General features: G+C 36.6%; 1 protein-coding gene across 13 annotated transcripts in view; it reads left to right on the top strand.

Annotated features, from left to right (window-relative positions):
• The window catches only part of CEP170 (centrosomal protein 170), a 137,078-nt gene that overhangs the window by 113,219 nt on the left and 7,259 nt on the right, over window positions 1–16,600 (top strand). For 7 of the 13 annotated variants that reach the window (XM_088845495.1, XM_055419714.2, XM_055419712.2 and 4 more), the window contains 3 exons: window positions 198–432; window positions 8,802–8,979; window positions 10,970–11,140. In XM_088845495.1, coding sequence (XP_088701621.1) covers window positions 198–432; window positions 8,802–8,979; window positions 10,970–11,140 — 584 coding nt within the window. The remainder of the gene's footprint in view (window positions 1–197; window positions 433–8,801; window positions 8,980–10,969; window positions 11,141–16,600) is intronic. The other 6 variants (XM_055419715.2, XM_055419713.2, XM_055419707.2 and 3 more) reach the window with 3 other exon arrangements.

Raw genomic sequence — 16,600 nt, 5'->3', positions numbered from 1 at the left:
TGTTTTTAATTCACCAAAGTATGATGTTTCTATCTTTAAGGAGTAGTAGACTTAATGGTTTTGTAAACTATGTGTATGTCAGTTCTTGAAAATTGTGCTGTGTGTGGTCTCATGGTGTTTTTGAAATCATGATTTTTATTTTCTCTCTTTTAAAAGATAACATAATAATTCTTTTTTCAATAATTAAACTAATTTAGTAAATTCAAGATGGAGGCGCTTTCCTACTGATTATGCTTCCACCTCAGAAGATGAATTTGGATCAAACCGTAATTCCCCTAAACATACCCGTCTACGTACTTCTCCAGCCCTGAAAACGACTCGATTGCAGAGCTCTGGGTCAGCAGTGCCTACTAGTTCTTCATTCAAACACCGGATAAAAGAACAGGAAGACTACATCCGAGATTGGACTGCCCATCGAGAAGAAATAGCCAGGTTGGTTTTAATCCATTATCTCTAAGAGTTGAAATTATTTGTTACTGTTTCAACTTGATAATAAATTTACCTTTTACTTTGCTTGTACCAAGAAATGAAATCCACAGAGAACTAAGAACTTTAGTTTTGTTGATAGTATTACTCATTATCCTCTTTTTCTTTAATGCAAGTGCTACTTACATATTACACTTTTAATGCAAGTGCTACTTACATATTAAAGAATTTATTTTGGTAAACCCCCCTTTCTTATTTCCAGTAGAGACTCTGATGAATTAATATAATTTTGAAAGGTAGTCAGTATCAGCTCCAAATAATTGAGAATTGTACAGATACATTTTTTATTTTTTTACCTTCCAAAGAGGTGTACTTATTAGAGATGTTGTTAATGTTCTCTGGGGAGAATTAGAGAGGCAGATTATTACTTGTACTTTTATGAGTTCATTAGATTGAGTTAGTACAATCCTTTAATAATTAAATGAGAATATTATTTTGAATATTAAACATGTTTATAATAAACTTAAGATTACATAATTAAAAGTAAAATTCATACTGCAGATGTGATTTTTAACCCCTAACATTGCAGTTGACTATTAAATAGAGGCTCTATTCAAATATATGCTATAGTAGTTAAAGGTTTTTTGGTAAGTTTGTAAGGTGTTAAATTTACTGCAGTATGCCACATGTTACCTAAACATTTTCACTGTGTACATGCTAAAATTATTTCTGCCTTTAGCTTAAGGTCCTAATTTTCTTATACTTGACAACATTTATTAAAGAAATTATATATAATAATTCATAAATTCCTTTAAAAATTTTTATGATGATTTTATGATGTTTATCTTTTTTTTCTTTATGGACTTCTGTGAATTGTTTCTTTTTTTCCTGGATCATTAGTTTAATGTTTTTTTTTTCTTCAATGACTATTCACTAGTGGTTGCTTTTAGTTCTTGCAGAACATGCCCTTCTAATCTCATTGTGTTGCTTAAACATTACTTTTTGGCCATGTAAGTGACAATAATTGTTGAAGCATTGTATGGGCATGCATGTGATTAGAGTATGGGCATACGTGTGCTTTGGGACCCACGCATCATTGTATGCTGTGCTAAGTCGCTTCAGTCGTGTCCAACTCTGTGCAACCCCATGGACTATAGCCCACCAGGCTCCTCTGTCCATGGGGTTCTCCAGGCAAGAATACTGGAGGGCGTTGCCATCCCTTCCTCCAGGGGACCTTCCCAACCTAAGTATCAAACCTGCATCTCTTATGTGTCCTGCATTGGTGGGCAGATTCTTTACCACTAGCATCACCTGGAAAGCCATTCCATGCATTATTATGGCCCCACAAAACTCCTACAATGAAAGAATCTTGATACTACATTTTTTTTCTTGTGGGCACAGCTGGCAACAACAGGCCTTGCTCTTGTCTCATTTTTTTCCCTCCCCATAGAGAAGTCTTACCACATGAACACAAGGGGTACCCAAGGGAACTAGAGTGTTCTGCTTTTTCTTAGGAGGCTTTGCCTCTTAAGCTCTCTACCCTAAACTAGAACACTGAACACCTTCTAGCCCAAACTCACTTCCCTGTCCCTAAACAGAAAAAAATTATGATACAAGGGGAAAGTGACTAAGAACTGTTATATTTTCACTTGGTTTTATTTTGTTAGTATGTGTATTTTATTACCCTTGTCTGTATGTGTTTTATTATCTATAGTAGTACTCTAAGGCTAGCCTATTTAACACCTAATGATTCATGCCTTTTTCCTCCAGTTTGTTAGTAGCATTACGTTAATAAAACTTGCTGTTGGGATTTAATTTTTCAAGGTGTATTTTCCACCCATACATCTCACAGGAAGATAAAGTAGTTTTATTTTTATTTATTAAGATATTTAAAAAAGTAAGAGGGGAGGATAGGAAGTATAGAAGGAAAGAAAGTTGATGTTTAATGTTCCTATAGAATACTGACATTTTCTTAACATGCAGAAATTTATTTTCAAATAATTAAACTAAATAGAATGTGAGAAGTACATGTTTTATTTCTGTAAATTTGATACCACTTTCACTTAAACTTGAAAAGCATAATAGTGATTTTAATTGATTACAAAATGTTTTATGCTTTGTCTTACTCTTTTGCTCAGATTTTAGAGCTATATCACTAAACCAGCACCTTTACACCTCTGCAGTTTTGTTTTGGATCAAGTTTATGTTTACATAAGTTTTTTTTTTATGTATTGTATAATCCCCATCCAAATGTAATTCCCATCCACTCAACAAAGAATTCCTAAGCAACTTGTATGAGTAGAACGTAGTATTTAGTGTGAGTGAAGTGTAAAGGTGACTTGGACATGAGTGTCCTCAGAGAGTTCAGAGTCAGAGGAAAGAAGTAAAGGTGTTGCATGAGCTGATATCAGGCAGAGTGGTAGAAGAGGTTGTAGAAAGGGTGAAGTTTGAACTTCCCTGGTAGTCCAGTGGCTAGGACTCCATGCTTCCAATGCAGGAGGCCTGGGTTTGATCCTTGGTCAGGGAACTAGATCACACACACTACAACTAGAAGAACCTGCTTGCCTGACACAGCCAAATAAATTAATTAATTAATTATTTTTAAAAGGGTGTCTGCAACAGGAATTTACTGGAGGTTGAAAAGAGAAAAGAAATAGCATGGGAAAAAATGGAGTGGGTGAAGTTTGTCTGAGTCTAAGATACAAAGGTATATAGTTAATGGATGACCAAATTGAAGATAATCCTAAGCCAGCTAAATAATAGGAGACGTTAAATGCCAGCTAAGAAGCATACCTATCATTTTATATATAAGATTTATGTTTAAGATTTTTGAAAAGGATGATAAGATCTATATTAAAAGAAGGTTACTCTTAAGGGCAATTTGTAGAATTGTTTGAGAGAGAAGAGAACCTAGAGATAAACTAGTGATCTGTTCTAGAAGTTAATGTGCAAGACATTGAAGGCCTAAGTTAAGATAGTGTTAGTGACGGTTTAAATGGAGATATGGAAGTGTAACATTTGACAGCGTTTGACAATTGCTTGAGTAATTCCTTGGTTGTTCAAATGAATATTGTTAAGAACTCCTATGAGCAGAATGAAGTTTTTAGCATCAGTGACCCATAAAGGTGACTTAGAAATGGATGTCCTCAGAAACAAAAGACAAAAAGGAAGATAAGCTCTGTTTTGGGCATACTGACTTCAGGTATGCAGGTACTTTTGAAACAGACATATGAAAGAGTATAGCTCTGCAGCATAGAAAGCTTATGAGAGCTAGAATCATCGTTTTGGAAGTCAGACGAAAATAGTTGAAGTTGTGGTCATAGACATTGCCAGGAAGTGGTGAGTGAACTGAGAATATTATTGAACTCTGAGGGATAACCTAATTATAAGGATTCAGTATAGCCGAATAATCAAAATCATGGATTCTGGGATCAGACCTTCTCAGTTCAAACCCAACTCTGCCATGTGGTCTGTAAGAGCCCAGACAAGTTAAGTAAGTTACTGTGCTCTAGTTTTATGCATAAAATGGACATAACAATAGTGTCAGCTTGAGAGAGTTGACAAACCAAGGCATGTGCATAACCTAGTGCTTGACATATAGTAAGCTATCAGATGTTACTTATATTTAAGTGGAGTGCAGAGAAAACAGTGGTGTGTATATATACTCAAACATGATTGTATTTATAACTTAATTGTGACCATTGAGTTTTCTGTATATTTGATAATTTAAATTTATGAGGCTCCAGATATAATTGGAGTTTCAGAATCAAAGTTATATTCTTACAATTTGTAAAATATTTTATTAAGGCTTACCCTATACTGATAGGAAACCTAAGAACTGAACCAAATTTTCATTCAGATTTTCATTTCATTGTTTTAAAACGTTCTTTCTTCCTAAGAATAATAATGCTGATATATAAGTAGTCTATTTTTAATATTGAAATGATTATTAAATAACTGTGTCATAGAACACCAACCTAATGAGTCTTATTCCCTGATTTGATTGACCCCAAAGTAGTCATCTGACACTTCCAGTCAAGAGGAAAAGAAGCTTTATTACTGAATCTTTTACATATAGTATTTTTATTAGTGAAATTCAAATAAGAATACCTAAAAGTATATTTTTTAATACTTTAAAATACAATGGTGGTTTATATTTTTCAGGGCTCAATATTTGTGATTAAAATTACAAATGCATGGTAATGTTAATGGCAAAAAACCAAATTGTAATTTTAATACATTTTATTACAAGTTTTTTTATATTTTTTGTAAGAGCCAATTTAATTTAGTGGCCAGAATTAAGTGATATGGGTTTCCTTATAATATATGCACACTTAGTTTTTTCAGTCATGTCTGACTCTTTGCAGACAAAACTAAAGCCTGTCCATATACCCTATGGTCTGTAGCCCTCCAGGCTCCTCTGTCCATGGGATTTTCCAAGAATACTGGACTGAGTTGCCAGGCCCTCCTCCAGGGAATCTTCCCTACCCAGGGATTGAATGAATGCATGTCTCCAGCATTGCAGGTGGATTCTTTACCCCTGAGCAACCAGGGAAGCCCTTATAATATATAAAACAATGAAATGAAACATTACAAAAGTAGGAAGTCAAGAGATACCTGCAGTAACAGGCAAATGGCATTGGAGTACAAAACAAAGCAGGTCAAAGGCTAACAGAGTTTTGCCAAGAGAACGCACTGGTCATAACAAACACCTTCTTCCAACAACTCAAGAGAAGACTGTATGCATGGACATCACCAGATGGTCTGTATCAAAATCAGATTGATTATATTCTTTGCAGCCAAAGTTGGGGAAGCTCTATACAATCAGCAGAAACAAGACCAGGAGCTGACTATGGCTCAGATCATGAACTCCTTATTGCCAAGTTCAGACTTAAATTTAAGAAAGTAGGGAAAACCACTAGACCATTCAGGTATGACCTAAATCAAATTCCTTATGATTATACAGTGGAAGTGACAAATAGATTCAAGGGAATAGATCTGATAGAATGACTGAAGAACCATGGACGGAGGTTTGTGACATTGTGCAGGAGCCAGTGATCAAGACCATTCCCAAGAAAAAGAAATCCAAAAAGGCAGAATGGTTGTCTGAGGAGGCCTTACAAATAGCTGAGAAAAGAAGAGAAGCGAGAGGCAAAGGAGAAAAGGAAAGATATACCCATTTGAATGAAGAGTTCCAAAGAATAGCAAGGAGAGATTTAAAAAAGCCTTCCTCAGTGATCAGTGCAAAGAAATAGAGGAAAACGATAGAATGGGAAAGACTAGAGATCTCTTCAAGAAAATGAGAGATACCAAGGGAATATTTCATGCAAAGATGGGCACAGTAAAGGACAGAGATGATATGGACCTAACAGAAGCAGAAGATATTAAGAAGAGGTGGCAAGAATACACAGAAGAACTGTACAAAAAAGATCTTCACGACCAAAATAATCACGATGGTGTGATCACTCACCTAGAGCCAGACATCTTGGAATATGAAGTCAAGTGGGCCTTAGAAAGCATCACTACAAACAAAGCTAGTGGAGGTGATGGAATTCCAGTTGAGCTGTTTCAAATCCTGAAAGATGATGCTGTGAAAGTGCTGCACTCAGTATGCCAGCAAATTTGGAAAACTCAGCAGTGGCCACAGGACTGGAAAAGGTCCGTTTTCATTCCAATTCCAAAGAAAGGCAATGCCAAAGAATGTTCAGACTACCATACAATTGCACTCATCTCACACGCTAGAAAAGTAATGCTCAAAATTCTCCAAGCCAGGCTTCAACAGTATGTTAATCATGACCTTCCAGACATTCAAACTGGGTTTAGAAAAGGCAGAGGAACCAGAGACCAAATTTCCAACATCCGTTGGATCATAGAAAAAGCAAGAGAGTTCTAGAAAAACCTCTAGTTCTGCTTTATTGACTATGGCAAAGCCTTTGACTGTGTGGATCACAACAAACTGTGGAAAATTCTGAAAGAGATGGAAATAGCAGACCACCTGACCTGCCTCTTGAGAAACCTATATGCAGGTCAGGAGACAACAGTTAGAACTGGACATGGAACAACGGACTGGTTCCAAATTGGGAAAGGAGGCTGTGTATTGTTACCCTGCTTATTGAACTTCTATGCAGAGTACATCATGTGAAATGCCGGCCTGGAAGAAGCACAAGCTGGAATCAAGATTGCCGGGAGAAATATCAATAACCTCAGATATGTAGATGACACCACCCTTATGGCAGAAAGTGAAGAGGAAGTAAAGAGACTCTTGATGAAAGTGAAAGAGGAGAGTGAAATGTTGGCTTAAAACTCAACATTCAGAAAATGATGATCATAGCATCCAGTCCCATCACTTCATGGAAAAATAGATGAGGAAACAATGGAAGCAGTGAGAAACTTTATTTTCTTGGGCTCCAAAATCACTGCAGATGGTGACCTGCAGCCATGAAATTAAAAGATTTGCTCCTTGGAAGGAAAGCTATTACCAAGCTAGACAGCATATTAAAAAGCAAAGACATGACTTTGCCAACAAAGTTCATCTAGTCAAAGCTATGATATTTCCAGTAGTCATGTATGGATGTGAGAGTTGAACTATAAAGAAAGCTGAGCACCGAAGAATTTATGCTTTTGAGCTGTGGTGTTGGAGAAGACTCTTGAGAATCCCTTGGACTGAAAGGAAATCCAAGCAGTTAATCCTAAAGGAAATCAGTTCTGAATATTCATTGGAGGGACTGATGCTGAAGCTGAAACTCCAATACTTTGGCCACCTGATACAAAGAACTGACTCATTGGGAAAGACTCTGATGCTGGGAAAGATTGAAGGCAGGAAGAGAAGGGGATGACAGAGGATGAGATGGTTGGATGGCATCACCGACCCGATGGACATGAGTTTGAGTAAACTCTGGGAGTTGGTGATGGACAGGGAAGCCTGGTGTGCCGTCGTTCATTGGATCGCAAAGAGTCGGACATGACTGAGCGACTGAACTGAAATAGCCTATTAACAATGTTGTGATAGTTTCTGCTTCTTCACCATTGCAGCCCTTAGGACCTAGCACAGTGACCAGATCATTAAGTGTTTACTGGTAAATAAAAAGAAATTGACCGTAGATTGCTTCTGTTGGGCCATAAGCTTCAAGTTACCGTCTCTTTTTAAATCTGTGGTTAAGTTTCTATGCAATTACTCCATTCCGTGAAAGCCTTTCAAGCTCACATTTTGCATAAGTTAAAAAGTTGTTACTTTGTGCCTTGGGTTTTAGAGTTGTAAAGCCTGTACACGTACTTTACAAATATTCTGTCATTCCAAAGCTTTTGATTACTGTGAAAGTAACCAAATTGAGATCCTGTGCAGTGGCTGCATAACTTAGCAAATGTTCAGTTATCACTGATAACAGTTACTTAGTTCTTCAGTCCATGTGGCTGAAAATACAAATAAATGACTTTAGGGACATGAGCTCAAAACATGGAATCTGGCCCTGTCTCAGCTACTTTTAAGTTGTGTGGTCATGAGCAAGCCAGTAATTTTCTCTGAAAATGTCTCTTTCTTCATAATCAATCAGTTAGATAAGTTCTACCTTGTGACCCTCAAGTGACATGTGATGTACTATAAAGTATGGTAGATAGCATAAAATGTTATGCTGTGTCAGAGCTCCTCACTTCTTTGGTACCATACACCCCTTGGGCCATCTGGAGAAGCTAAGGGAGCTCCTCTCAGAAATGTATAAACATTAGAAACAATTATATTGAAATACAGTTTTTAAAATATTTTTAAAATGATATAGTAGTATATGATTCTTCGTTAACACGGTAAATGTAATGTTATTGCTGAGGGTATAATGAAGTAGTTTTGAAGTAGTGATGACTAAATGATTTTATATACTCATAGAAACTATAATGTGATTAGTTTTGCTGCCAAAAATCACCAGTACTGCTAATACCACTGTTGTTTGTTGCTTATCTTTGTAATTGAAAGAAATGCTAAGTTTCATTTAGAAGGTTAGTGAAAATAAAGCTGTAACTGCTTTTCTCATTCAAGTTCACAGGCCTTTGAATTGTTAACCGTGCCCAAGTTTAAGAACTGCTGTAATATATTAATGCTAGTAATTACCATTAACAGTGTTTTTAAAAGATACATATCACTACTTCAGGCATTTAACACATCTGTTTGAAAGTGACAACTTGTAAATTATGTGTGGTTTAGTTTGATTCATATTGGAATTAACGTTTTAATTTTTCCAATATCAAAATAGTTAATGGTATGCGTAGAAAATCTGAGGTTTTGAGGACAAATCTTTAAATATACAACTTATAAAACTGATTCTATCGAAATGATTGTAGACCTGTTATGTGAAAGAATTAAACTTCTTTTCTAAAATTATCACCAGGATCAGCCAAGATCTCGCTCTCATTGCTCGGGAAATCAACGATGTAGCAGGAGAGATAGATTCAGTGACCTCCTCAGGCACTGCCCCTAGTACCACAGTAAGCACTGCTGCCACCACCCCCGGCTCTGCCATAGACACTAGAGAAGAGGTAGGAGATCTTCATGGAGAGATGCATAAGGTTCTTTCTTTTCTTTATTTCTTTTGCTTTTAGCTTTTTGCTTAGTTTTTTTTTGGTTACATCCATCCTCCCTATTTGCATGAAGCTCTGCATTTTCCAACTTTGCTTTAACAAATTTCTTTTATGTTCTTAAAACAAAACTAGTAAAGGCTAACATTTGGTCTACTATTAGCATGAAACTGTAAAATTATTTAAAATAAACACTTTGTAAAATATGAAAATAAATGGTACCTAAAAAGCACATCCAAATTTGGTAAATAATTGTATAAATAATAAATCATTGTATAAAGTTTCCGTAACTCTTACATAGGTTCTTAACGAGACATTATCTCTAGTAGCAAGAAAAAGTCTATAGTTTTCACTACTTTAAATAAGTCTGTTGATGAATATATACATACATACATATATACATATGCACAAAGATTCTTCAAAAATTGAAATATACATACATGTACACACTCATTCAAATGTATGTATTCAGTTTTAAAACATTCTTGTGAACTGTGCAATGTAAAGTAGCATATACAGACTATTGTCCTGCCAAACCAGTCTCCTGCTCTCCCCTTCCAGGGGACACCATGAACACAGATGGCTCCAGAAGTTACCTTTAAAATATAATATAAAAATAATGGTATTCTGGCTTGGTGCAGAGACACAAAAAAAAGACAGACATTCTGAAAGAATGAGTTGCAGTTTTATTGGGACAAAGCCACACAGATTTATTTAATTATCCTCTGACTGTTTTATGTTACAGTGTCAGAATTGAGTAGTTGAACAGAGACTGTAAGACTGCACAGCCTAAAATATTTATCATTTGGCCTGTTACAGCAAAAGTGTGCCAACCCCTAATATTGATGATTCATTTCACTTCCTTAATTTTATAAAGTAATGTTCTCAATAGTAGCCAAAAATGGTTAGCCTTTTTGACACATTTAATTCTGGTAAACTCTTCTACTAAAATTTTCTTCAGTTGCTTTTTGTCGCATTTATAATCTTATTCTTTAATGGTCATAATTTTGTTGTTTTTTTCCCCTTTATGTGTTCTCTAATTTGGTAAATAATGTTTCATCAGTCTGTGTAGTTTTGTTACCACACTAATCAATTGTAAATGTGTATAAAAAATCCTTATTGGCAAAAAACAAAAGGATCTTCTTGGTGGCAAGACATACACAATTCTTCCTGGTACATTCTGAATGATGAAGATATTATTTTCTCAGCTGTCTAACTAAATTATACCTAACGTGATTGTATATTCACTCAGACTCAGTAAAATTTTTCAAACATTTCATTAAGTAGAATTCCATTTTTTCCTTTTGGCTTCATTTCTTATTCCTATACTAGAGTTTATTCCTTCTTCAGTAAACCTGAGTTACTTTGTACTATATGTGCATAATTTGCACTGTAGATGGCAGTATATCACTTGTACTGGAATATGTCATTTCTGTAGCATTACTGCTAAAAGTTTATCTAAGATCAAAATACTTTGTGAATTAAAAAAATTTTTTTTCTTTTGTAAACTTAATTATAATTTGTAATTTATGTATCTGTGAAGAAATTTGGCACCTGGATTTGGGGAGAAAAAAAGGAAAAAACAAGATAGGAAACTAAAAGAAAAAGAAACATTATTTTACACTGGTAAGGCAATGTGAGTAAAATGAACTCCTTGTCCATCTACATGGCTCAGCTTTTTCTATTTACCATCTATGTTTTCCATTGGGGGAAACTTTATCCATGGGAGAATCAAATTTAACATAGTTATTATATATATTTTGGATTTTGAAAATAAAATCAATGTAGATGAACATCTACTTTATAAAACAGACACCTTTGAAGTGCTTATAAAAAGAAAGAGTAATTGGTTTATTGAAGATATCATATTTCTGTTACTACCTGAGAATGGAATAACTTCTAACTATAAAAACTGTAATGCCAGTATCTGTGTTTTTCTAAATTACTCTGTGCTCATGAGGATTTGCTTTTGTCCTGTTAGTTAGTTGATCGAGTTTTTGATGAAAGCCTCAACTTCCGAAAGATCCCTCCATTAGTTCATTCTAAAACACCAGAAGGAAACAACTGTCGGTCTAGTGACCCAAGACCTCAACCAGCAGAGCCTCCTGATCACTTAACAATTACAAGGCGGAGAACCTGGAGCAGGGATGAAGTGAGTAAACTATAAACTTCAACACGTGGCAGAGGATGCATGCCCCATTGGTCGGAAAAAGAGGGGGAGAACTGTTCCATGTATGTGTGTGTGCTCAGTCGTGTCTCTTTGCAATGCCATGGACTGACTGTATGTAGCTCGCTAGGCTCCTCTGTCCATAGGGTTTTCCTGGCAAGAATACTGGAGTGACTTTCCATTTCCTCCTCTGGGGGATCTTCCCGACCCAAGGATTGAACCTGTGTCTCCTGCATTGGAGATTCTTTACCACTCACACCACCAGAGAATTCCATTGTTTAATACTTACAAGCCTCTTAAGATAAACAGGGAAGGTTTGGGGAGTGATAAGAGGATTGGTGGGCTTTGGATTATTTTTGGAGCCATGCTTCAGGTCCTGTAAAGACTACATTTGTAAAACAAAGACAATTTTGTATGGTTTTGTTCAATATATAGGGCTGGGGAAAAAGTGCTTGTCCTTATGGGTAGAAAAGAATTTCATCGTGGCATCACATCAATTACAAATAATTAACTCTAAATGAATTTAGTTCCTAAAGGGCAAAAGCAAAACTTTAAAGTTTTTAGTAAAATATAGGTAAATATCTTTCAGCACTGCAGCAAGGAATGATTTATTAAAAGACACAAAAAGTTTTGACTTAAAAATAAAAGATTGATAAATTTGAGTGTGTTAAAGGACTATGTGAAATATACAGGCAACAAGAGATTAGAATACAGAATATATCAGAGCTCTTATAATCAGTTTAAAAAAGCAAAACAGCCCAAAAGAAAAATCTGCAAAAAACATGTGCAGCATTTCACTGAAAATACCCAAGGCCTATGAAGAGATGTTCAGCTTCATGAGTAGTCAGAGAAATAGTTTTCAAGGCTACACTGAGATTATTTTATATTCATTCAATTGGCAACAAATTAAAAAGTATTAAAACATTAAATATAGGAGAAGATGTGAATATATAGGCTTTCTTATTGTTGCTAGTAAGGTTAAATTGGTGGAATCACTTTGGCAAACAGTTTGATATTATTTCCTAAAATTGAACATAAATGTAGCCCATTATCCAGCAGTTTTGCTGCTCCTGTATACCCTTTCTCATTGACAGCAAAAGTCATGGAAGAGGATATTCATAGTAGCACTGTGGGCAGTAACAAAACTTGGGAACAATCTTTTAGTGTTTGTATCTGAAGAAAAATGAATGTATAAACTGGTATGTGCACAAATTGAAAAATCAATGGCGGGATCAAAACAGATGAACTACAGTATGCCACAGTGTGGATGAATTTTAGTAATAGAACATTAAATGAAGAAAGTAATTTTCAAAAGATCGGATAAAATGTGTTTTGTCACAAATTAGTAATGTTATATACTTAGGGCAGGAATAGATCTAGCAAATTATGTAAAAAGAAAACCAAGGGAATGATGAGTGGGATTCAGAATATTGTTTGCCTTGGGAGGAGGGAGACAGGGAGATGGGATGGAAAAAGCACGTGACTAGAGGCAGATTGTATTAGTCAGCTGTTTCTTTCTGTTGTTCAGTTACTCAGTTGTGTCAGACTCTGCAACCCCACGGACTGCAGCACACCAGGCCTCCCTGTCCTTCACTCTCTCCTGGAGTTTGCTCAACTCGTGTCTATTGAGTTGATAAAGCCATCCAACCATCTCATCCTCTGTTGCCCCCTTCTTCTCCTGCCCTCAGTCTTTCCCATCATCAGGGTCTTTTCCAGTGAGTCAGCTCTTTGCATCAGGTGGCCAAAGTATTGGAGCTTCAGCATCAGTCCTTTCAATGGGTATTCAGGGTTGATCTCCTTTAGGATTGACTGCTGCTGCTGCTGCTGCTGCTGCTGCTGCTAAGTCACTTCAGTTGTGTCCGACTCTGTGTGACCCCATAGACGGAAGCCCACCAGGCTCCCCTGTCCCTGGGATTCTCCAGGCAAGAACACTGGAGTGGGTTGCCATTTCCTTTTCCCATGTGTGAAAGTGGAAAGTGAAAAGTGAAAGTGAAGTCGCTCAATTGTGTCCGACCTTTAGCGACCCCACGGACTGCAGCCTACCAGGCTCCTCCATCCATGGGATTTTCTAGGCAAGAGTACTGGAGTGGCTTGCCATTGCCTTCTGGGTTGATCTTATTGCAATCCAAGGGATTCTCAAGAGTCTTCTTGAGCACCACAGTTTGAAAGCATCAATTCATTGGTGTGCAGCCTTCTTTATGGTCCTAATCTCACTTCCAAACATGACTATTAGAAAAACCATAACTTTGACCGTATGCACCTTTGTCAACAAAGTGATGTCTCTGCTTTTTAATACACTCAGTTTTTCATAGCTTTCCTTCCAAGGAACAAAAGTCTTTTAATTTATGGCTGCACTAATTTTGGAGCCCAAGAAAATAAAATGTCAGTTTCATTTTTCCCCACCTATTTACCACAAAGTGTTGAGACCCGATGCCATGAACTTAGTTTTTTGAATGTTGAGTTTTAAGCCAGCTTTTTCACTCCTCTTTCACCTTCATCAAAAGGCTCCTTAGTTCCACTTCGCTTTCTGCCATAAGGGTGGTATCATCTGCATATCTGAGGTTGTTTATATTTCTCCCGGCGCTCTTAATTCTAGCTTATGATTCATCCAGCCCATCATTTCTCATGATGTACTCTGCATGTAAGTTAAATAAGCAGGGTGACAACATACATCCTTGTTGTACTCCTTTTCCCAATTTGGAACCAGTCTATTGTTCCATGTCTGGTTCTAGCTGTTGCTTCTTGACCTGCATACAGTTTTCTCAGGAGACAGGTAAGGTGGTCTGGTATTCCATGTCTTTAAGAATTTTCCACAGTTTGTTGTGATCCACACAGTCAAAGGTTTTAGGATAGTCAATGAAGCAAAAGTAAATGTTTTTCTGAAATCCCCTTATTTTCCTTATGATCCAGCGGATGTTGGCAATTTGATCTCTGGTTCCTTTGCCTCTTCTAAATGAAGCTTGTCCATCTAGAACTTCTTGGTTTATGTACTGCTGAAGCCTAGCTTGAAGGATTTTGATTATAACCTTGCCTGCATGTGAAATGAGTGCAATTGTACAGTAATTTGAACATCCTTTGGCATAGCCCTTCTTTGGGATTGGAATGAAAACTGACCTTTTCCAGTCCTGTGGCCACTAAGGAATTTTACAAATTTGCTGACATATTGAGTGCAGCACTTTAAAAACATCATCTTTTAGGATTTTAAATAGCTCAGCAGAAATTCCATTTTCTCCACTAGCTTTGTTCATATTAATGCTTCCTAAGGCCCACTCGACTTCACACTCCAGGATGTTTGGCTTCTAGGTGAGTGACCACCGCATCCCGGTTATTCCAGTCTTAAGACCTTTTTTGTATAGTTCTTCTGTGTGTCCTTGCCGCTTCTTTATCACTTCTGCTTCTCTTAGATTCTTTCTATGTCTGTCCTTTATCATGCCCATCCTTGCATGAAATGTTCCCTTGATATCTCTAGTTTTCTTGAAGCCATCTCCAATATTTCCCAGTCTTTTGTTTTCCTCTATTTCTTTACATTGTTCATTTAAGAAGGCCTTCTTATCTTTCCCTGCTAATCTCTGGAACTCTGCATTCAGTTGGGTGTATCTCTCCCTTTCTCCCTTACCTTTTGCTTCTTTCCTTTCCTCTACTATTTGTAAAGACTCCTCAGACAACCACTTGGCCTTGTATTTCTTTTTCTTTGTGATGGTTTTGGTCATTACTTCCTGTACAATGTTACTAACCTCCATCTGGTAGATAGTTCTTCAGGCACTCTATTTACCAAATCTAATCCCTTGAATCTATGTTTCACCTCCACTGTATAATCATAAGAGATTTGATTTAGGTAATACCTGAAAGGCCTAATGGTTTTCCCTAGTTTCTTTAAGCCTGAATTTTGCAGTAAGGAGTTCATGATCTGAGCCACAGTCAGCTCCAAGTCTTGTTTTTGCTGACTGTATAGAGCTTCTCCATCATTTGCTGCAAAGAATATAATCAGTCCGTTTTCAGTACTGACCATTTGATAATGTTCTTGTGTAGAGACATTTCTTGTGTTGTTGGAAGAAGGTGTTTGCTGTGACCAATGTGTTCTTTTGACAAAACTCTGTTGACTTTTGCCCTGCTTCATTTTGTACTCCAAGGCCAAACTTGCTTGTATTCTAGATATCTCTTAACTTCCTACTTTTGCATACCAGTCAGCTATGATGAAAAGGACGTTAGTTCTAGAAGATCTTATAGGTCTTCATAGAACTCTTCAGCTTCTTCAGCGTTAGTGGTTGGGGTGTAGGCTTGTATTACTGTGATGCTGAATGGTTTGCCTTGGAAATGAACTGAGATTATTCTGTCATTTTTGAGATTGCACCCAAATACTGCATTTCAGACTCTTGCTGACTTTGAGCGCTACTCCATTTCTTCTAAGGGATTCTTGCCCACAGTAGTAGATTTAATGATCATCTGAATTAAATATGCCCATTCTCATCCATATTAGTTCACTGATTGCTAAGATTTAGATATTCACTCTTGCCATCTCCTGTTTAACCACGTCCAATTTACATTGATTCATGGACCTAACATTCCAAATTCCTATGGGGTTTTGTTCTTTACTGCATTGGACTTTACTTTCACCACTGATACTGACAATAGATGGAACTGATTTTGGAACCCAAATCTAGTCTTAGGATGCAGACTAAATTCAGCCTCCCACCTGGTTTTGTAAATAGAGTTTTATCAGCTGCAGCTCCTTCTGCTATAATATAGCCTCTCTTGCTATAGTGAGAGAGGTGAGTAGTTGTAACAGAGACCACATTGGCCCCAGTCTTCACTCTCTTGCCCTTTACAGAAGTTTGCCAACCTTTGCTTTTGCCCGTAAAGTTCAGCTGGAATGATAACAACCCCTAACATAAAAACTTATTCTTGGGGACTTCCCTAGTGGTCCAGTGGTTAAGACTTCGCCTTCCAATGCAGGGGGAATGTGGGTTCGATCCCTGGTTGGGTAGCTAGGATCCCACATACCTCATGGCCAAAAAACCAAAGCATAAAACAGAAGAAGTAGCCTTAACAAATTCAATAAAGACTATTTAAAAATGTGGTCCACATTTTAAAAAAAAACTTACTATTTTGAATACATTTTAAAAACTTATCTGTCCCACTGTGGAGAACAAGGATTGTAATCTTCTTGATCTCTTTGTTCATCTTATTTGTTGAAAGAATAGATGACAAATTTATTGTTCTAAGTTACTTATATTCTCCCAGTTATGATCATTTGAATTGGAAGCATGAGAGACAGGATCATGATAGTAATTAAAAGTTAGATAACATGGGTTGTCTTTTGAAAGTTATATGATGAAAATAATATGGAAATATGACAAGTTATTTAACAAAAAAGAATTCCTTTCTTAATTTTTATTTCTCATTCTCAATATAGTTACACAGTACTCTTAATTAAATCCTTTATCG

The sequence above is a fragment of the Moschus berezovskii genome, chromosome 17, assembly GCF_049115385.1.
Source record: "Moschus berezovskii isolate FMDL1 chromosome 17, NW_MosBer_1.0, whole genome shotgun sequence".
In the NCBI taxonomy this organism is placed as follows: domain Eukaryota; kingdom Metazoa; phylum Chordata; class Mammalia; order Artiodactyla; family Moschidae; genus Moschus; species Moschus berezovskii.
Note: the sequence above shows the minus strand (reverse complement) of the source record. Positions and strands in the feature narration are given on the sequence as shown.